General features: G+C 38.0%; 1 protein-coding gene across 27 annotated transcripts in view; it reads right to left on the bottom strand.

Moving 5' to 3' along the window:
* Nucleotides 1–15,734, bottom strand: part of kif1aa (kinesin family member 1Aa) — a 35,700-nt gene extending 19,966 nt beyond the window's left edge. For 10 of the 27 annotated variants that reach the window (XM_034880386.1, XM_034880387.1, XM_034880390.1 and 7 more), the window contains exons 1-17: nucleotides 15,377–15,727; nucleotides 13,523–13,690; nucleotides 7,177–7,250; nucleotides 6,824–7,006; nucleotides 6,656–6,721; nucleotides 6,213–6,391; nucleotides 5,638–5,749; nucleotides 5,299–5,376; nucleotides 5,058–5,123; nucleotides 4,955–4,972; nucleotides 4,770–4,848; nucleotides 4,611–4,689; nucleotides 4,230–4,372; nucleotides 3,456–3,494; nucleotides 1,645–1,778; nucleotides 769–848; nucleotides 66–141 (exon numbers count right to left, since the gene is read on the bottom strand). In XM_034880386.1, the coding sequence (XP_034736277.1) occupies nucleotides 66–141; nucleotides 769–848; nucleotides 1,645–1,778; nucleotides 3,456–3,494; nucleotides 4,230–4,372; nucleotides 4,611–4,689; nucleotides 4,770–4,848; nucleotides 4,955–4,972; nucleotides 5,058–5,123; nucleotides 5,299–5,376; nucleotides 5,638–5,749; nucleotides 6,213–6,391; nucleotides 6,656–6,721; nucleotides 6,824–7,006; nucleotides 7,177–7,250; nucleotides 13,523–13,628 (1,512 nt within the window). In that variant the 5' untranslated portion in view covers nucleotides 13,629–13,690; nucleotides 15,377–15,727. Of the gene's footprint in view, nucleotides 1–65; nucleotides 142–768; nucleotides 849–1,644; nucleotides 1,779–3,455; nucleotides 3,495–4,229; nucleotides 4,373–4,610; nucleotides 4,690–4,769; nucleotides 4,849–4,954; nucleotides 4,973–5,057; nucleotides 5,124–5,298; nucleotides 5,377–5,637; nucleotides 5,750–6,212; nucleotides 6,392–6,655; nucleotides 6,722–6,823; nucleotides 7,007–7,176; nucleotides 7,251–13,522; nucleotides 13,691–15,376 lie in introns of those variants that run through there. The other 17 variants (XM_034880378.1, XM_034880379.1, XM_034880384.1 and 14 more) reach the window with 7 other exon arrangements.
* Nucleotides 15,735–21,200: the final 5,466 nt, after the last annotated feature.

Here is a 21,200-nt window from a genome sequence, read left to right as displayed (position 1 = left end):
TAAAGGGTAAGTATTACTTTAGATAACAGAGGAGTTATGCAGATATATTTTTTATATATTCGTACCTTTTTGGGAGAGAACACACCAACTGTCCCACCATCTTCTCGCATTGCTACACCCATTTCTGCCAGCAAGGCCTCTCTGTGGATAAATGTCAGACTCAGTATACCAGGGACTGCATTTTTTGTCTTTATGTCAAGATGCCTTACTCATTAATATAGTTTATATGCTGCACAGATGCAAAGTTTTTTTCATCAATCTAACTCCATAGTTTCCTTTTTGCTAATTACTCCATACGTAGTTACACGTCAAGAGGAAAAAACCATGCACGCTATTCCTTAAACCTGTTCTATTTTTGCACATCCTTCATTGTGCAAGTAATGGAGTAATTCTAAGATGAGCCATTTTTTAGACTAGAAAAAAATGATTATTACTTATATTATAAAATTCTTTAACAAAAACTCCACATCCTGTTTCTCAACAGAACAAGAGCATTCTTTATTGTTATTTGTGGGATTTTTAATACCGTGTTTGCTCTAAGCCTGTTCCGTCTCCCTGTGTTCATGAATTATTGTCTTTTTCACAATGTATTTGTTTGTGTTAGACTTTAATGACCGCAAATTAAGAAATGTCAGTTCTACAGCAGTGAAATATAAGACACACACCACACATAAATAATTTAAGAGAATAATAAAAGAACATTTAATTTAAGAGAAAACGGAATCCTAACCCTAATCTAAAATAAAAATGAAATATTGTATATCTCACCTTTCCATTCTAATGGCTTCTGTTCGACGAAGTTTCTCTTCCCAAGTCTCATTGAGTTCAGCAATGATTTTCTCTGTTTCCTGACATTTCAAAATACAGTGATTAATGAATTTTAAGGACAGGCCTGGTGATTTTTTTTCTGTCAGCAAATACCATAAAAAGAACACAACGGACACTGTACTGATCCCCCTTACAAACATTGTGTGTTTAGCTAAGCCTGAAATATCTTATTTCTCTGTGTCACAGAGCTCCATTGTTGTTCAAAACTTTAAAAAAAAACATCAGTTAGCCACATTGTTGCAGTGATTGATATGCTCCTTCATTAAGATGAGCGTGGGCACTGTAGTTTATCTCAAAGTCAATCCCACAAACAGTTGATGGTTCTGCTGCCACAAATACTCACTAGAGCAACAAATCCATGACTGAAACTAGTCCCCAAAAGTGCAATTTACTCCTGTTTTATTGTTTCATTGTGATTTAGAAATGCTTTGTTGCTTATCATTCTTCATCTCTCTCCCCTCACTTCATGGCATCTCTCTACCATTCTTTCTATCCATATAGATACAAAATGCCTCAAAAGTACTTTTGACTTTTGACAATGGGCCAGTCTGAAGAAGTCAGAAAGTATTGATAAACAGACAAATACATTGTTAGTTTCAGTCTTTTCGTGAGATTTGTCAGCCTTAAACTGTAACTGACTACTGAGAAGGTTATGAGTTAAGTGCTTAGTGAAGACACTGGAGATTTATCTGCATGTGATGTGAAAATATACAGCTGATGAGCTGATATCCAATATGTACATGCAGTACATTAACACTGTGTCAATGAGAGGGGTTTGAGAGTTTAACTGTTTGCAGCATATTATTCTGTGTTTACCTTCAGCCTCTCGATTGCCTCTTCGCTGCCTGGGCTGAACATGATGCGGTCATGAAGACTGGCGATCGATCCGGCACGGCTGGACAAGGCTGAGAGAGACGGAGAGGGACTCATCCCCGTCATGGCATTGGTCACTGTGGAGAGATCATCTCTTTGATTCACAGCTTGCCCTTTATTGTTATTGTTCTTGCAATCGGATAGGTCTGTTGTTGTGGGAGGGGGCACTGGGTGTGTACAGGAAGTGGGTTTGGAGAAATCAATAATAGGGAACAAAGAAATTGAGAAATGCAAACAGATAAGGAAGAGAAGAGACAGGAGAATAGAATAGAAAAGGAAAGAAGATACATGGCTTGAAACAAATCTAACTCACAGAGACAAACTTGAACTGCTAGTACACAAGCGAGGGCAGAACCAGCAGAAAGCCACGCACAGAGAACAACATTTTAACTTAAAAGATGCAGAGGTCATCCAGCCATGACCAAAAACAATGGGTCATTACTATTATACAAAAAGTCAAGCAGAGAGTCATATGCAGGAACATTCAAAAACAAGAAAACATAAAATAGCCGCATATTTAGATTATTCATCTTAATCAGTTATTAAATCTAGTATGATTAAGGGATTCTAATGCTCACTCCCTCCCTAAATTTAAGCATCATGTATGGACATTAAAATACATCAGCTAGGCAGCACTTTATGCAGAGACATAATCACTCATTTGTAATATATCCTATTTCCTGCAGAGAACATTGGGAGGCCAGAACCCCCAATTAAGATTATTATCCTAAAGCAGCAAGATGTATCTAATGCTCAGTGTGCTTCTCTAAAATTAGACATGTCAAACAAATAACTGACAGCAGAAATCCATTTCTCTGGCAGAGAATGAGACACAGTGGTAAGAGTTTTAGGATAACCTTGAGACCTCAGTCTTCATTGGACATATATTTTTAAATCCAAATTTGTATTGTATTTGTGTTTCTATTTATCAAAATAGTCTGACAAAAAAACCTGATTTGACATAATGTTCCCTGTTTTGTGATCAGTGATTTTTCCTGCCACTGTTGTGGCACGACAAAGGCTACAATTTTTTCTACGAAATAAAGAATATAAACCCTGCAGCTGCTGCTATGACAACAAAGAGCAATACTTTGGGAGGGTGTTTTACACCCATCCATCTGGTGGCCTGCCTAGATGGATCATATAATATTTCCTTTGCAGTGAAGTTAATAAAGAAAGACAGTAAACATTTATGGCATGCAATGAGATGACTACCTCAAAGATCCAATATTATGTAAGAGATTATATTCTCTCTGTGACAGTATGTCATCATCATCTTATGTTTACTGTTATGTCTGCCAACAGGAGGCAATAGAGTCAGACATACCCTGCCAGGGGAATGGGAAGCTACATTTTGTACATCAGGGAAATCACAGACAGGGATGATTATTGCCTATAATCTCTCATATTGTATTGCTCTGCTTTATTGCTTCATAAACAATTATGCTCTGTCCCACCAATGCCACAGCTACAAATACAAATGCAGATCTCTACAGCCCCATGGCATGGCACATTTAGTCCATTAGGACCTGATTAGAGCCAAAATGACAAAGCTTAGAAATCACCCTCAGGCCCGGACTGCATGCTGTTTACATTGCATTAACATTATCTACTTGTATATCAGTGCAATTTGATCTATTCTTTAAGATGCTGTGGTGCTGCAGAGATGAAAGAAGAGCAACTATTTACTGTCACATTAAGCACCAGTGTTGCTAAGCTGCCACAACAGCAAAAGCAAGAGCCAGAAAACACACATTTCAAACCCTCTATGTCATCACCAGTTGCTCGATATGCTGGGAGAAGAGAAGATAAAGTGTGACAGAGAAAGAGAAAAAGCAACAATGAAACTATAGTTTTAAATATTCACTTATATGCTGACATATAGACCAAACTTCACACCTCTTTCCTTCAATTAAGAAGCACATAAGGGGGTGCCTTCACGTCTGGATGTTAACATGCTATGCTATTTGAGCAAAATAGCTAGATCCTACATTTTTCATTATGCAACTCAATTGCATCATTTAATTAGAAACTCCATGCCTGGAATGTGGCCACTATTTTAAACTTCTCACCTCCAGGTTGTATCTAGGACTTTTTCATTACATGCTAATGCCAGCTTGCTTGACATGCTAACTCCAGAAGCAAATGCTTGAAACCCTCTACACACTAATATAGACCTGCCTGTTGTTGTTTTTGCCACAGCATGGATTTTAACTGCACTTTGCCAATACTGAGTGAATCTGTTTATCTTCATTCACATCTTCGCATTGATTTTTCTGCACTGGCAGCAGTTTAATTTGCTTCATGTTCTATCTGGACACACACCGGCACGTGCAGTGTTTGTGAGTGAAGGGAGAATTAAAGTGCTGTGCTTCTGAGGTGAGCTGTGTGGGCTGAGGTGTGACTGATGGCGTTTTATTGAGAATAGTGTGCATGCTAACTAGAGGATCTGAAACCATTACAGAGGTTTGATATTAAATCTAGATTTAGGCCCACTGGTCATATAAACCTAATAAATTAGGTCTTACTCTCAATGATGTCACCCAGGCCCTGGGAGAAGAGGAGATCTTTCAGACGAGACACCTCCTCCTTCAGCTCTCGCACCAATCGGTTGTTGGGATCCTCATTGATAACAGCGTTACAGCGAATCTGTTTGGCGCGATCTGCGTACCTGGGTGTATAAAGGAGAGATCATTCTGCATGTGATAGAGGTGAGGGAGAAGAAAAAAAGACACACACATCCAAAGTATTCTGCAGCTTAGCATTGCAGCTGTAACTCACTAAGCAGATTTGAAGTGTGAAACTGAAGCAAGCCAAAGTACTACGCAACACTTTGGTCTCACTGGCCCCTCAAAGCCACATTTAGCAGCTATGTGGGAGGAGAAAGATGGAACGGAAAAGGTGTTTACCTGAGTGTGCTGAGGGTCTCATCGTAATTGATATCAGCTGGACTTAAGGCAGCTACCATCGCAGTACGAGAATTCCCCCCTGACACAATAAAGAGGTAAAACACTTTAGTTTCAGATTTTGGAGAACTAATGGATCAGTAAGAGAAATAGCGTTCATACCCAAATTTTCTCTCAGTAGCCAGGTCAAAACTGAATCTCTGTAAGGGATGAAGCTTTCCACCTTCTTCTTCTTTTTATTCTATGTATCACATTGACACAAACCAACAAAATCCTTGTATGTATTGCCATTAAGTTTTTACTATGCTTTCAAACAATGATGACACTAAATAATTGAAATAAATTACCTTATTTGGCCCAGAGTCCTGAAAGGAAGTATAAATCAGAATTACATTTGTTCTTCATAACAATTGCCTTATCTTACAGTGTACAATATGCAGATATACCTACCACTTCTGCCAAAGCAGAGATGACTTTCCCCAGTGTAGTTAGAGATTTGTTGATATTTGCTCCTTCCTGTGATAGAGCAAAAAGCAGAAGATGATATTGACACTGAAAATAAACACACATGTTAACTGCTTTAATAAGGATTAGGTCATGGTAATTGTTTCCCACTTCGGCAAGAAAATGGGGTTTAGAGCTGTGTTGCTGTGTTTAAACATCCAAAATGCATTTGAGGGAAACATTTCACCTTAAGCCGAGTTCCTTTGGCTCCAGTAGAATCTGCCCTCTCACTCCCAGCCAAATCCACCAAACTTATTTTGCTGACCTGCAACAGAACATCCAATAAGTAGACTGCCAATAAATAACACATTAGGTGAGAAAAAGGCTAGAGCTACTCATCTTTATTCTAGAGACATACTTCATTAAAGAAACATCTCTACAATTTTACCTTATCATTACAGCGTGACCTTCAAGTAATCATTGATTTCCAATTTACGACAAAGATTTTAATCAGTGTCATCAATCGGCTCATAGAGGCTAAAGCTCAATGTTAAATACATTAAGTCAGGATGAGATAAAACTCTACCTTCTCAGAGGTGTTATCAGTCTCAGCATCATAGCGTTTCTGGGTGAATATGATGTTAAAGACAGCATGCGAGCGACTGCTGGTCTCATTCATGTTGGTGGCAGCCACCGTCCTGCAGATACAGTTAAGACATTTTTATTTTGTTTGTGCAGCAAGATCTTTGTTTGCTCCATATTTGTCAACAAGAAATATGTCTTTTAACATGACAAAGCAACATTTCAGTTATGTTATTATTTCTATTGTTGTTCCAAAAAAATCTAATAAAGAAACACAATAGGATAGAAACAATGAGCTGAATCTTTGCATGCATCATAAAGAGCTTTATGTTTTGAGTGTCAGCACAACTATAACTTTAATCTTCTCCACTTAATTGCACTTGTCTTTAATGTATTTGTGATGTTTGATTCATGCCTAACATATCTTAACTCCTGGTACACAACATGAATTGCTGTCTTTCAATTAGTTTGACAATGCAAAACATTCTCCAGAAACAAAAATGGTATAGACTGCAAAATGTCACCAGATCCTCCGGAACAAAAGAGTGAAGTGCCTGAATGAATAAACAGCTCCATCACCTGGCCTTGTTGCCAGAGTCCATCAGATCCTGGATGTCATTGTAGGCGGTGACAGCCAGTTTGGACAGGTCCTCAACATAAGGTCCCATCAGAGGATGTTCTCTGACACGCAGGTTCCCTTTATTTTTGGGGTTCAGTAAATCCCGCACACGTTCACAGTAGATTTCCATGTAGCTTACCTATTCAGATTCATAATATTAGCTTTAAAATTCATGACAGGTGTCAGCTTTAGGTTCACATACTGCAGATGTCTTTTTAATTAACTTCATTAGTAGTATTGGTGTTTGTGTCTACACGCCTAAGGACTGCAGATAGAAATAAGCTTTTGGCTAAACTCATACAATACATCTCTTCTCTTTTTGTGGGATTAATGTACATAATATTATAAAGTTTGTAAAAATTATTGTAGAAAGAGCTAATGACAGAGGGCATGCAATGCTTACCTCCACAGAATAGGACATGCTGTTGTCTGCATTGTCATTAAATTTGGTAAAAAGATCTTCACACAGCTGTAAAGGAGTAAAATAACAACATTATTTCCACAATAAAGACTCAAACTCATATTTCCTTTCCTGTATAACACTGGTCAGGTAATCATAACAAGTCTGTACCAGGGGAATGATTCCTTGTTGATCCTTGACATCCTGTTTCCCCATCATGGTGTAAGACTTGCCAGCGCCTGTCTGACCATAAGCAAAGATGCAGACGTTGTATCCCTCGAAGGCGTGCAGCAACATTTCCTCTCCAATGTCTTTGTACACTTGCAGCTGAGAGGCAAAGTTGATGTCCTCTGGCTGTGATCAAAGATCAATAATCAGCCACTGTAATCCTAAACTTTCTTACAAAGCTGACAAACGCAACATGAAGCGATTCAAAGTGTGCGTGTGTGTGTTTGTGTGTGTGTGTGTGTCTTTGTTGGTGTGGCTGTACAACAGTTGCTCTGTCAGGGTGAGGAAAGAGTTACCGAGGTGTGAGACCAGTAGGAGTAATCGAAGTTGAAGCTCTTGTTGTCTTTGGCCTGCTTGGGGTTGATGATGGCTGAAAGACAGTACAAGGAACATATGTCAGAGGGAGGGTGAGAGCCGCGCACATGAAACTGTATCTGAGCTGTGTCGGTGTCATGTTGCGCTAATAGAACTATAAAGGCCTTAGTCACCTCGTCTTTCTGCACTACAACAAAGCAATAGACTGCAGATGTACTGGGAAAAGAAACCTATTGGCCTATTTTTGGAACAAGAACACAGATTGCTGAAAATGTTTTCCCTCCAATAAAAGTTAGTAGCATGGAGTGAAATATATACATCATGCATTTCAGTTGCCATCAGCTTATTGTGTAGTAATCCTGTTAGTGTAAAAAATGCCACTAAACGTCAACACAGCCTATTTGCCTGTATTAAGAATGGTATTTTTAACAGTTGATGTAGAGACACAATTTACAATTACAATTCACATTGTGTACTTAAAGGCAAAATACAGATACAGAAATGCAAATTACTCTTGTCTTTTCTAAAGGCATCTACACAACTCAACCCTAACCCTAACTCAAGTATTGTAACACAACACAAGAACAATATATGTGGTGTGGTCTGGTGATGCCAACCATGTGAATGTTTCCTCCCTGCTCCCGGATCCTGCTAATGCAGATTCTCTCGATAATAGAGGACAAGGCCCAGAGCTAAATACACTCTCAAGTAAGTGTTATTTCCTTTCTACACTGCTAGTTTTTCCAGCTATGAAATATAGGCCAGTGTGGCGGACGTGAGTTTCTTGTTTCAGGCCCATTCATCCTCACCATGACAAAAAGATGAGGCCTTGTTTGCTGGGCATGACGTGACCAGTTATCTAGGAACATAGATGCATTATAGTTTAATACAGAGCCCTATTTCACATTCATCAGAAATCTGCGCTTATAAAAACATGGTTTGATGCTAACCACAGCATCAATTTTTCTCCATACTGCTCATTTCTCCTGCAGTGCCACACATGATCTACTACAGTAACATGACACCACTAGATATTCCAGTTAGACCTAAATATCTACTTAGAATTGGAGGTACAACAAACATTAATCAAGCAACGGTCATTAATCCCTCCAATCATCAGATTTGTTTATGAGTGACTGTATAGAAGTCACCCTTATTACCTGTTTCAGTGTTGTTGCCGTTGACAAGACTCTTCACATATTCTGGAAATAAGCTGTGGCTGTGCATTTGTTTGCAAATAACAATATAAATCAAATTGACACTGGTCTTCTCACCTGTCCTAACCAACCACATCCAAAGTAAATGCAGTTTCTGTGATGCAGCTTAAATGCAATGCTAACAATATCTTGTAAAAAAAAACTATTACTTTTGTTTTTATACTGCATTTCTGATTTGTAGCAGGTAACAAGAAAACAATGGATTGGCTTTTCCTGGTAAAAATAGTTGACCTCATTATATAAAATCTGGATTCTATAACAGAAGAAAGTCATCAAGTAAACCCAATTTAAAAGGAGACATGGATTAATTTCCCATCCTTTAAAATGAATAATCTGTAATGCTCTAATTATCAACCAGAAGCAGAGCCTCAGCAGAACAACATTCTCTCGTTGCTTTCTCATCCCTGATTGTGGTATGATTCATTCAAGACCCCCGAGTCCCCCTCGTCAGATAAGGTCATTAACTTTAGAGTGACAGTGTTTGGCAGAATATGCGAGGGTTCTATTGAGACATAGGGCAGGGCTGAACTCAGTAGCTTGGGTGACGTTCTCAGTGGTCACAGCTTGCGTGTCAGAGCAATCTCCACCTGAGGCCAGTTTTAGCAGCACTTCAGGAACACAGAGCACGTCTCCCATCTTCATCATACTCCCCTTTACTACCTGTCTTACTAAGCTACGCTAGGTCTTGACGTCATTAGACGGCAAACTAATTAGATGGGTACAACAACAAGTAATTTCTCTTCTGGCGGTGTGCTTACAGACTAGAGGTGGTCAGGACTGTATGCACGTATACTTACGGTATATAAGCTTGCTATATGTATCTTTCTAAAATCTGATATCAATGCCTGAAATATGATCCATCCCAAAAATTATCCACCAAATAAACCCTTTTAAATAAATTGAACATGCTCTGTTGTTGTTAAATGAACTGATTGGAATGGCAGCAAACTCCTGCCAACATAGTGTGAATGGATTACTTCTGAAAACGGAAACCACTTATTGGACACTGATATGTTAACATAGTATCTGGCAGTCTGTTCTAAAGTAACTTTTTATCTATAATTCAGTCCTCGATTCACAGGTGTTTTGTAAATAACGTTTAGCTGTTTAAGATTTAAGACAAAAGTATTCACATCAGAGAAGCTGGTACCTGATTTCTTTAGGATATTATATCATGAAAAAAAACTTTAAATTATTTGATGACCAAAATTGTTTATGATATATATTATTTGATAATGCAACAATTTCGCGCCTTTTTTACATTGATTCCTATTTTACTTACTTTGCTAAATACTTTCAAATAAAGTGTACTATGGTTCAAAACTGCTGAAAAAAGCTGTGTATAACATTTATAAGTACTTACTACAAAGCAATAGTTACACTGCATATCACATTTAAAAGTGCATTACATCACCTATTACAAAGAGGTAGTTTAGTTTACATGTTTAGGATCTATATGTTACTTGTTATTAAGGATACTGTAGCGTATGTTTTGATGTCATATCAGTGGTCAGTGATTTTATTTCCCAATAATTATTTATTATAGATACAATATTTTTTGATGAATACCTAATCTAAAAATGTGCACTGTATATTCACCAGGTGTAATCTTTAGTATTCTAGTGTATATACTGAGTGTTTTGCATGCATATACTACTATGTGTAGTTCAACTTTTACAGAGAAGCGTTCATTGGCAACGGAAATCTTAGATCTCAGAAACCTGCAAACAATGCTTAATGTTTATAAAGAAAATCGCGCAGTAATGTAATTAGAATCTAAGACATAAAATAGAGCAGGCGTTAAACTATAGGGATGGTATACAGTATATAGTATAGCAGTATATTGTAAACTATACCACTGCTCCTGGTTATCACTGTCAATTTTAGTGGTGATTATCTGAATTAGTTAAATTTGAGTTGTTAAACATCATATTTTCAGCATCCTATTATGGCACATTCCATGCTTCTCTTTGTCATAGCTACTGGGTCTTCATAATTGTGACTGAGTGATGCTGGTCTGACTGTCACGGATGACCTGCCCTAGTCAATAGGAGCGGAAATGTGGCTGTGTCAGCAGGTCTCGCTGAGGGGATGTGAACCTACTGACTGGAAACTGGAGGAGAGCCACGCTGAAGCTATATTCAGCAGCAGCGGCAACACTGTACAGTAGGTGGTATGTCTGCTGTTTTATGCCTGACTTCTATACCACTTTATAAAGCCTAAGAAACTTGCTATAAGACAGGGCTCGTTAACATTTTTTTGAAGCCAGGAGCCCCTTAACTGAAAGAGAGATGGACCAGGGGCCACCTGCTAGCCTGGAAATCCAGATCGAAATCTGAAAGATTAAGGGTCTGGCATTGAGTAATGAAAGTCACTCATCTCGAGGGGCGGCACTAAGGGTGCATTTGAAAATCTCACTGCACGCAGTTGGATAACATTACGACCAATCACAACAACACACAGGTTGACGTGTCCAGAGCCCCACACGCTTAGCTACCAGCGGAGCTATAAAGTATTATGGTAATAAGGTATTTAATTGTGCTAAAATTAGAATTAAGAGAAGTAGCATGCATTCACTCAGTTTCCCTTAAAATAAATGAGATTTTTGTGAATGAGTGTCTACATTCAAACACATAGAATATACCACAACCACATCCATTTGCAGGAGTTGGTAAAGTATATACCCAGATATCAGTAGAGTCAGTCCATTCACAAAATTTCTTACTAGCTTGTTGATGGAATATAAATCTCATACGTGTATGCACACAACAATCCACTAAAGAGAGGCCAATATTTTTCTTGAGGTTCATCTCCTGCATCTTAATTAAGGCCAATGTGAGAGGGAAGATCTCTCAAGCAACAAGATTATTGCCATTGTACTTTTTGTGGGAACTGGGGTATTTGCCCACACAAGAGTGTCAGAGAGCACAAAGCAGAGAGTGAGAGACACACACAAAAACCCACTCCTTCGTCATCTTCCTTTCCTCGGCCGGGACTACATAAAGACAAGGGGGCATTCATACCCTGCCTCTGTAGCAACTCTAGATACTGCAACCAATGGGCTTTCATGACATCAGTCTACTCCCATCCTCCAGCCCACATCCAGAGCCATTGACTCGATTTGTAAGAGAACAATCTGCCCTGCTGAAAGACCTGTATTCTCACTGAAAGCGTATTGGCGTTCTCTGTGGATCTGACCAACAAGACTATTTCTAGTACGGTTAACATATTGATGAATTCAGTTTAATTTCTGGATTTTAAGGTAGATTGATTAAACACAATCATGACTTAGGCCTCACAAATATGTAAATTCCACTAAAATTTTCCCTTTCACGGAAACTTTAACTGCAATTTACCAGAGTGTAGAGGTGATTTATATAGTGGGGAATCGTCCCACAAGCTATAGATTTATTAATATAAACTATACCTTATTTAACTGTCATGACTAAATCAGAAAAATTGGCATTGCAGCATTTGTATCACCCACTTTAAGTTCAAGTATATTTGCATTGACTTTGTGTGCATTGTACAGTTGAAAACTTGTACACTGGACAGGTAAAACCGGAAATAGAGCCAAATCTAGTATCATGTATTTTTACAATGGCTGCTGTGGTTTGACAGCCTGCTTGACTTTGTACACTATTGAATGAGCTACAGTACTGTGCAGTTTGTAATGCAAAACAATTATGGTGGGTTCTCTCAAACACCGTTTCAGAATAGGATAGTGAAAATGGCAGTGAATGAGCAGGAACGGTCCACATTAGCACAAAATAGAGAACAGCTAGACACCATACCAATCATTAGCATGGCAGCAAAATTCACTGTATTTCTTGTCACACGCCCTTGATTAAAAACAGACCAATAATTCATGTATTTTTTAAATGGTAAGTGTTTAGTCTATTCGGGAACTACAAAATACAACAAATCCTACAGTTAAAATAATTGTTCACAAAATACAACAAATCCTACAGTTAAAATAAGGCGGCCCAAAAAAGTCACCCGGCTTGTTATCTAGTCATCCGTGACATGAAGAAGAAGGGGGGAGATGGCTTACTTAGGCCAAACGGTAAATATTTCAGGAAGCCTCATCCATTATTGACAAATGGCTTTACCTTCCTAAGCAGACTACGTATCGAGTATCTTTCCAGTCTCCTCTCGACCAAAGTCGTCAATCGGTACTGTATAACCCGAAGAATGCGGGGTGCTCTGAACTACATGCCTCAAAAACATACAACATATGGCCAAAAAAACAAATATAGTAGCTTTAGCAGGAAACGTTCCTGTAGTTAAAGGCAAGTACACGATGGGTCACAATCCCAAATGTTTATATGGATTATTTTATATAGACAATATATCATGTTCAAAAGGTATCTTCTATTACTTACCATATTGAATATTTGCATTTGTGGCAGATTTGAATTGAAAGATAAATGATGAAAATGTTGATTAAGGAGGCATTTTTAAATCTGGCTTAATCTGGCTACATAAACAGATAACATGCCTTGACCTAAATAAATATCAGGTCAAATATGCAGGAGATTATGTCACCTACTGCATAATGTTCAAGAGATTATCTGAACAAGTGATTTCCTTTTGATAACTATTCTCTTGCTCGCTCTAGTTACTAACCGAAAAGATCACCACTGTCGTAATTAAACAATCTAGCAGACAAGCTCAACAAGATTTTCGTACAGAAAGATTTCAATTATCTAGTTTCTTATTAGTTTCTTAATAATCTTCTTATGAAATCAAAGCTGATAGTAAATGTATTTTGTGCTCAAATCACTTCTCTTGAAATAAGTCTTGCTTGTTTACAGTCACTCCTGGCACTATGCAAAAGGGAATCATCTTTTCAGTAAACCCTTCGTGCAGTGGGGTCAAAGGTCAAGATCCGTGTGCCTTGTGGTTGAAGAAGAACCCCCCCAGCCCACACTTACATCTAGCTGGGTGCCGTCTGCCAACCACTTTCCACACTTCTGATGCCCATGCAGTGTGAAGAAATTGTTTATGCAATTTATGTTGCAGTATACATTAGAGACACTAAAAACATAAACTAAGTACACAAGACACATACTGAAGGTACATTTTAAAATATACTTAGAGTACTTACTGGTGGTGTTTCCGGACATCTGAATGATGCATTTGCTTTCTTTTCCAATCTCCCTTGAATTGAAGGGGCGGACACGCACCGCCACCTTCACAGAGGCCCCTGCCATGGTGCTTTCTTCCTAGCACCTTGGGGTGCCTACTTTAGTACCCAGGTGTAGGGCCAGCAGGTCTGTAAAATAAATCAGTGTGCATCAGTTCATTATGCAACATAGCATGTGTTGTATATTATGTTATATGTTAAAAAAATGAGGTATTCTTTTCTTTTACATTTTTATTTTGACATCATTTGTGAGGGCAGAACATAACACCTTAGGGTTGACGTAATCAGCCCAATAGAGGAGGGAAGGGCTATGTGGCAGTGACATGAAAAGACCATGCATGGTCAGCTACAGCCAAGGGAGATGAATAATAAAGCTAGCAGTAACAAAAGAAGTGCAGCAGCAGCTAAATGTCAGCCTATTTCTCTGGATGACAATGGCTCCGAAACCAGTCCCAAATCCAGGGTATGACTCCATTCAGCAGCTCTGTTTAATCAACAACTTTTAACTCATCATACTGTCTCCTGAAAGACTAAATATTAACATTAAATCCTTGTGTGATGTCGTCGTGAGTGATTTAAGAGCAACCATGACTCATCTACTGTGGAGACCAAATTAAGATTATTTAATTGTTTCATCAGTAAGCTTTAATAGTGAGCAATGTGATACAATTAGCTTTTACTGCATCCCTGGGGTCTAATAGCAAATATTATAAAGCTATCCTAATTTATAGTAAATCAATAAGAAAAAGATAAAGAACTTTATTCATAATGCAATATATTATATGTTCAATGTTGTATCCATATTCTGAGTATGTTCCTATGCTTTGTGACTCAGATGCCTGTCATCATGATTGAGTGTTGTAAATTCGCTGTGTCACCCTGCTTCCTGGTACACCCTCTACAGTTGGCCCCTAAACATTCATGTATGCAAGTAATGCAGTTACAATGGAGTCAGTTGTGGTTTTTAAGGTGCTACTGTACTGTTTTATGAGAACAAATTGGGCTTCATTAAAAAAAAGACTGAATAATATAAAACATTCAACATCACATTCAATATTGTTTTGATATCTGAAATTAAATGATGATGAAGATGAAATTCATAAAGCATATCACCCACGGCAACAGAATATATTGTGTGAAAAAAAAGTAGGCCTACTTAAAGTTTTGAAAATTAAAATGTGTTTTCCCCATCAACATCCATGTTCATAATCTTCTCATAAAGCTGCTCGACCAATCAGCTGATGATGCAGCTCAGCTGGGCGGCTACCGTTTTTCCAGCGACAAGGCTTGTAATATACCTCCGGATCCTGGTGTGTATTGGATCTTAATGACACACACAATTTTACCTTGTCACTTATGAAAAATGATTAGTGGCTTTTTAGCATGACAACAAAGCCATAAACCACCGCTGGCTAGGTTGCCATATGTGGCTAGGCTTAAAGTGATAATTCATTGCTGTCATTACTTTCTACTTCTTGCATCATTGCCATATCTCTTCACTGTTAACTGTAACATGTCTTGTAGTTTACCTTTTGCCCTATGACAGGGCATTTATTCGTCCTGCTCATATAATTCAAATACATTTTATCAAACAATACGCTATATAATAGGACGTGCTGTGTTGTGTTACAGAGCATCTTTATGTCATTTAATCTCTGTAGCCTATATCTTTACGACATTGACAGCCACTCAATGGCCGCACCCTATGCTCATCTCTCTTCCCTAGGGCTTTAACACGAAGTAGCCTATATAAAGACTACCTCGTTAAAAATGCATTACTGGCGGGGTAATGGGAAAATAAAAGGGTTAACCCACCTCCCCTGTGATAATAACGTTTTCTCCCGTGTAGAGACCGTATTTGTCGTGCTCGTCTCCGAAGCTACTTCCACCTCCTCGGGTCTCCTCCAGGTCTGGCACCGGCCGTGCTAACAGCCTCTTCTCTCCATGAAAACGCGAAGAGCTGAGGTTACCGACCAACCCACCCCCCTCTGTTCTGCCTTGTCAGTTGGGACCCAGGAAGAAAAGGAAGGTGGCCGCTCGGTTGTTTGGATGTTCGGCTGGTTCTTCACGCTCCGAAGCGGTCAAAATGGCCCTATTGTTTGCCTGTCTTTGGTAAGGATGCTCAAGCTCCCCTGAGCCGGTGACATCACCGCCGAGGGAGGTAACAGCATCAATGCAGTAGTGGGAAGAGAGAGAGAGAGAGAGAGAGAGAGAGAGAGAGAGAGGAGGAGGATTAGGGAGAGAAGGGGAGGCAGGGATGAAGACAGGAGCAACAAAACGCCTCAATTGATAGTTTTTATTCAAAGTTAAAAACAGGCATGCACGTTTTACAGCTTAGTTTACTTACATGACAGTTTTGAAGTCTGTGGACAACAGGAGTATTTGCTATGAATAGTCTTTTTAATAGGTCAAACCAGGGACATCAAGCTGAGGGGAGAGAAATTGGCACAAAGCAGGTCTTTGCTCCATGGAAACTGCCTGCTCAGTTAAGGACATAATACAGAGGTGGCCACAGAAACAGGATCATAGCAGCATTATTGTCATGGTTCCTTTGCAAATGTGGTGTTCCTGTAGGCCTATGCTTCTTCTTGTAAGTTGTCTGCATTGCAATTTGCAGGTCAGTTGTGTCCCTACACCCTTATATTACAGCAGCAAATAGTTAAATACGTTTACCAGTTAAATGGTGAACGTACAATACATAAAACAGGCCTTTTTCACAGCAGACATTTTGTCTTGTCAGAGTAGAAAAGGTACAGGTGTTGCTAAAAACATTAACGGTGGCTGCATTATATTCAAGAAGCTTGAATATTGATTTAAATTATTTACACTTGTGCTTTTCCTAGTATGATATGTCAAATTGTTTGCACCTGTTCTTACCGTAAAATATCTTAAATAAAGGTTGTGATATTGTATTACAATAAATTAACAATATGTGAAAGAATCAGCAGAGTTTGAATTTATATGTCCTTATGTTGAGGTTATCATTGCTTTTAGCAAAAATTTCATTTTTTTAAAACGTCGAAAAAAACATAGGCCTATGTATAGCGTAATGGGACCTCCCTTTAGTCGGAGAGAAAAAATATGCTATTTGTAGTTCAGCCTGTGTAAATGTTGAACCTAAAAAGTAAGATGTTTTTGTAGCGGAACTCTTGACAGTCATTGAGTTAATTGGAGAGAAAGGACTGGCCCTGATAATGTCAATGAGTCCTAGTGCATGTGACCTCACCCACACTCTACAGGGCTGTAAAGGTTTGATGGCTTAAGAGGTTATTGCTATCAGATCAATACATATTCTCTTCACAATCATCCATATGAGGACAAAAAAATCTGCATAGTAAAACATGTTGACGTTAGAGTGCATTATCTGCATAGATATAGCCTACTATCTGCCATCCAACGGGCTGTACTGTCTGTATGTATACATACTGTAATTCCAAATTTATATCTATTGTATACATACTAGTTAAAATGTTCTTGTTCTTTCTTTTTCTTGTGTTAAGATGAATGCAGAGACAATTGCACATGAGCTTTAGCAGCAATAAAGTGTTGTGAGCAGGGACTCACTTTCTGGTGTAAGGATACATTGGCTGCTTAGGTTTCAGCATGAGTGAAACACAATGCAATTGTGTTTGTGAACTTGCTCATTGCACAATCCTACTTTTCCTATTGCATAGGGAATGAGTGTGAATCACAACAGATAAAAAAAGATGATGTCACTGGCATGAATTGCGACAGACTAGATGAGGTACTTTACATGCACTTGTCATGTCCCCATGTTTTTAAAGCTGAAGGCTCAGTTTTATAAGTGAGTGTGAAAGGAAATGTCTTTTGATTAATTAGAATTATAACATCCAGTACAGGAAGATTCAGAAGGAATGGTAATATTGTTTCCAGCTCTGTTCTGCCATGTCTTAATTCAATGGCCCAGGAGCCTGAATAATTGATTGGTTGAGTGAGCTGTTGCCTTGAGCCTAGTGTGACAGACATGTTTTCTTAAAGAGACACTCTTGGTGTGTCTATGAAAGCATGTAGAGCCTAAATCACATTCAACATGGAAATAACAAAGACAAGAATAGCATGTGTTAAATTATAAATAAAAACAAAAATAATCCACTCACTGATAGATTATTCCTCCTACCGTGGTAGGTAAAAGAGGGTGCTAATTTTGATAGGAAATATTTTAAGAATACCAGGGTGAATTCTGTGTTATAACACACTGATGATTTCTAGAAATCCACATAATAAAATCACAAAGGTAAATTTGAAAAGTACAAATAAGAAATCTAGTGCAACCATAACAAATGGATGGATAATGATAATGATTGGCAGTTAAACAATAATTATGACATTATGAAAAACACAAAATAAAATTATAATAATGGATAATTTCATCATGGTTTAGCCAATGTTGTACTTATTTTGATAGTCTAGCTTTCTGAATAATATCTCACACACATACACTCACACACACACACACACACACACACACACACACACACACACACACACACACCAAGTTTGTATATACAACTTAAAGGTATTCTCAGTGGTGGAAGAAGTATCAAAGTAGCAAATGTAAAAAGTACTCAATAGGCAGAATGGACTATTTCAAAATAATAAATATTATATAATTGGATTGAAATTGATGCATAATAACCCATAATTATCACATTATCATATATATCACTATAATTCCATTTTGTATATTATGTGTATAAACAAATTGTTGATTATAATTTGTATTAAAATCTGTATAGTATGTACATACATTGTAACTAAAGTTGTCAAATACAAATACATTCAATGGAAATACAAAATATAATATACTCTTATTAACAGTGGAGTAGAAGTATGAAGTAGAATAAAATAGAAATAGTTAAGTGAAGAACTACTAACTCAAAACTGTACTCAAGTGTACCACAAGTAGCTCATTTGATTGTTGTAGGGTCTGTCCTGTTTTCTTTGGAATCAAGCTGTGGAATGTTGCCTGTGAGATAAGCTCCCCCTGGTGGATTACAAAATAAATCAACACAATGGCTCCACACATGGTAAAACCACCTAAGTGGCTATATGTGACTTTCAGTTTGTGTTGATTCTAGCGACTGCTTTGAACTACAACGATAGCCTAGGGTTTTTACAACACCTGCTGCCGTAAAGCTCTTTTCTTTACGGGGCTGTATTAGCCACTGTGTATTACTGAGAGGTAGATTTCCTTTCCCTTTTACCGTTAAGTTGTTCTTTGTTTAATTTCCTTCTTTTCTGTGATGGTCCTGCCTCAGTATCAGCAATAACTACAACAGATGACTTGTAAAGTCAAATTAAAATACAATTAGGCCAAGGCCTATTTAGAAAAGCACCTGTTACCTTTTACCTGGCTCAAAAGGCTGACCCATCAGAATCCTTTGTGTTCCACTTTCGGGGTTGCTGCGGTGCTGCAGGAAATTCTGCTGGACACGTCTTTTCCGTCCTCGTCTTTTGTCTCTGTGTTGGCGTTCTAACCTCTGGTGTATTTCTGAGGACTATGGCTAACAAGTCCTCAGATCTCTGCAGGGTAAATCCAGACAGCTAGCTAGACTATCTGTCCAATCTGAGGACTATGGTTACCTGGTCCTCAGATCTCTGCAGGGTAAATCCAGACAGCTAGCTAGACTATCTGTCCAATTTGAGGACTATGGTTACCTGGTCCTCAGATATCTGCAGAGTAAATCCAGACAGCTAGTAAGACTATCTGTCCAATCTGAGGACTATGGTTGCCTGGTCCTCCCATCCCAGAATGCTGTTTAAAGTAGCCAGAACCTACTTCAGCACGCTATGGAGGAGGGTCGCCAGTCTATGTCGCGTCTACCTGCTACTAATCAATCTGTAACTTTGCGGGAAAAATCAAACCTGGGCCAAGGCGTTAGTGAAAACTACATAAAAATAACGTTCTTTTCACTGTTAGTCTCGTTTGCTGTTACAGGTCATTTAGGATCATTGTATGAGTGTTAAAAAAGCTTCAGAAAAATGTAAAAGTTACATATAGTATTTTTACTTGGACCAAGTAATTTATAGTTATGTAGTTTATGTAGTGTTATATTTAGAGGTGTCTTGTACTTAATTGTTTTCCATGTGAATTACTGCATAATAAACAAATTGGACATAACTATCATAACTTTCCAGTTTCATCAGAAAAGAACTCAGGGGCAAAGAAAAACACCACAGGTTTTACTAGATTACTGAAGAACAGTTTATTTTAGATTTTAGTGATGAATTGGAACACCATCATCCTGACATGTTACCTCAATTTCAACAAAATCTCATGACAAATGGAAAAATTCTTTCAGTGACAGATCTATTTGGTACAGCAGTAGGTTACTGACATTTGCACTGTTGCTTGCACTGCACTGACCACTTGCACAGTAGTCACCCCAACATTTACCACAGTTTACATCTGTCACAGCCACAGGGGATGGCTGGCTTTGTCTAACCAGCATTGCATGATCAAAACAAATCTACATGTCCACAACGTTGAACATGGGATTAAAAACCCTGAAAGTCATTGTTGGAAACCTCTGTAAAATGCCTTCCTTTTGCTTACATTGCTTGCATGACAAAAAGAGTGCTCATTAATAAAATCAATACCCTGCACAAAATGATTTATATGTATAGTGTGAAACTGTGTAGAGAAAGTTTGTTAAAATCCTTCTTATCACAGAAATGTTATTCATTGTCCAATTTAAGATCATACTTTTTAACCAGCTTAATCCCAACACATCAGAAGATTTCAAACTAAAATACCATACTGTAAATGACACTTGCAAAAGTACAACTTCTTTTTGTAATAAATAAACTTGTCACTATTCTGGACTCATTTCAGAAGCTTGTATCACTAAAACACTATTAAAATAAGTCACTAGTACTATACGTTAATTTGGCTGACATTTAAAAGAACCTTTCAATTGTAATATCACAGTACAGAGTGTCCTGTATTATAATACTTTATATACAGTATGTATTTGCAGGAATTGAAATAGAGGTACATGTGACTTCAGGACAGTCCTATCGCCACGGTTACCCTCCCATACCATTCATAGTGCATAGGATGAATGCTCGGTGTTATCACATCAAAAACATTATTAGAGCATTGTGAAAAATGGTGATTTCTCAATTCCAAATTGATGACATCTAACTACTTGAATGTGACTACAAGTTTGTTATTTTGTTTCAATTATAATTATTGTAAATGGACCTTTTGTGATATGAATCAACCCATTTGCAATTTTACAAACAGATGTCCCTCATCTTTTTCATAATATGTGATTATTATTGAAGTAAGATGTTAAAATGTCAGTTGGATGTTTATAAAGAATGTGAAAAACAGTAATACCTGTGTATTTAATTGTAAAGTTAGGAATGTGTGATCTCACTAAAATGCTATTTTTATGTGCTGAATTGCTTACTGAAGGGAGGGGAGGCGTTACTGATATTCTGCAAATACACACATTAATGAGCAGAAATTGTAAATATATAACTAATACATTTGGGTGCTGAAAACAGTTAAAGATTTGGGGAAATGTACTTGTTTGTTGTTTTGCCCAGGGCCAGGGACTGATATGTATTTCATGGCTGTGCAACCTGATCAGAAATAGGCCAGGGACTG

This window comes from Etheostoma cragini, chromosome 9 (assembly GCF_013103735.1).
Source record: "Etheostoma cragini isolate CJK2018 chromosome 9, CSU_Ecrag_1.0, whole genome shotgun sequence".
NCBI lineage: Eukaryota > Metazoa > Chordata > Actinopteri > Perciformes > Percidae > Etheostoma > Etheostoma cragini.
Note: the sequence above shows the minus strand (reverse complement) of the source record. Positions and strands in the feature narration are given on the sequence as shown.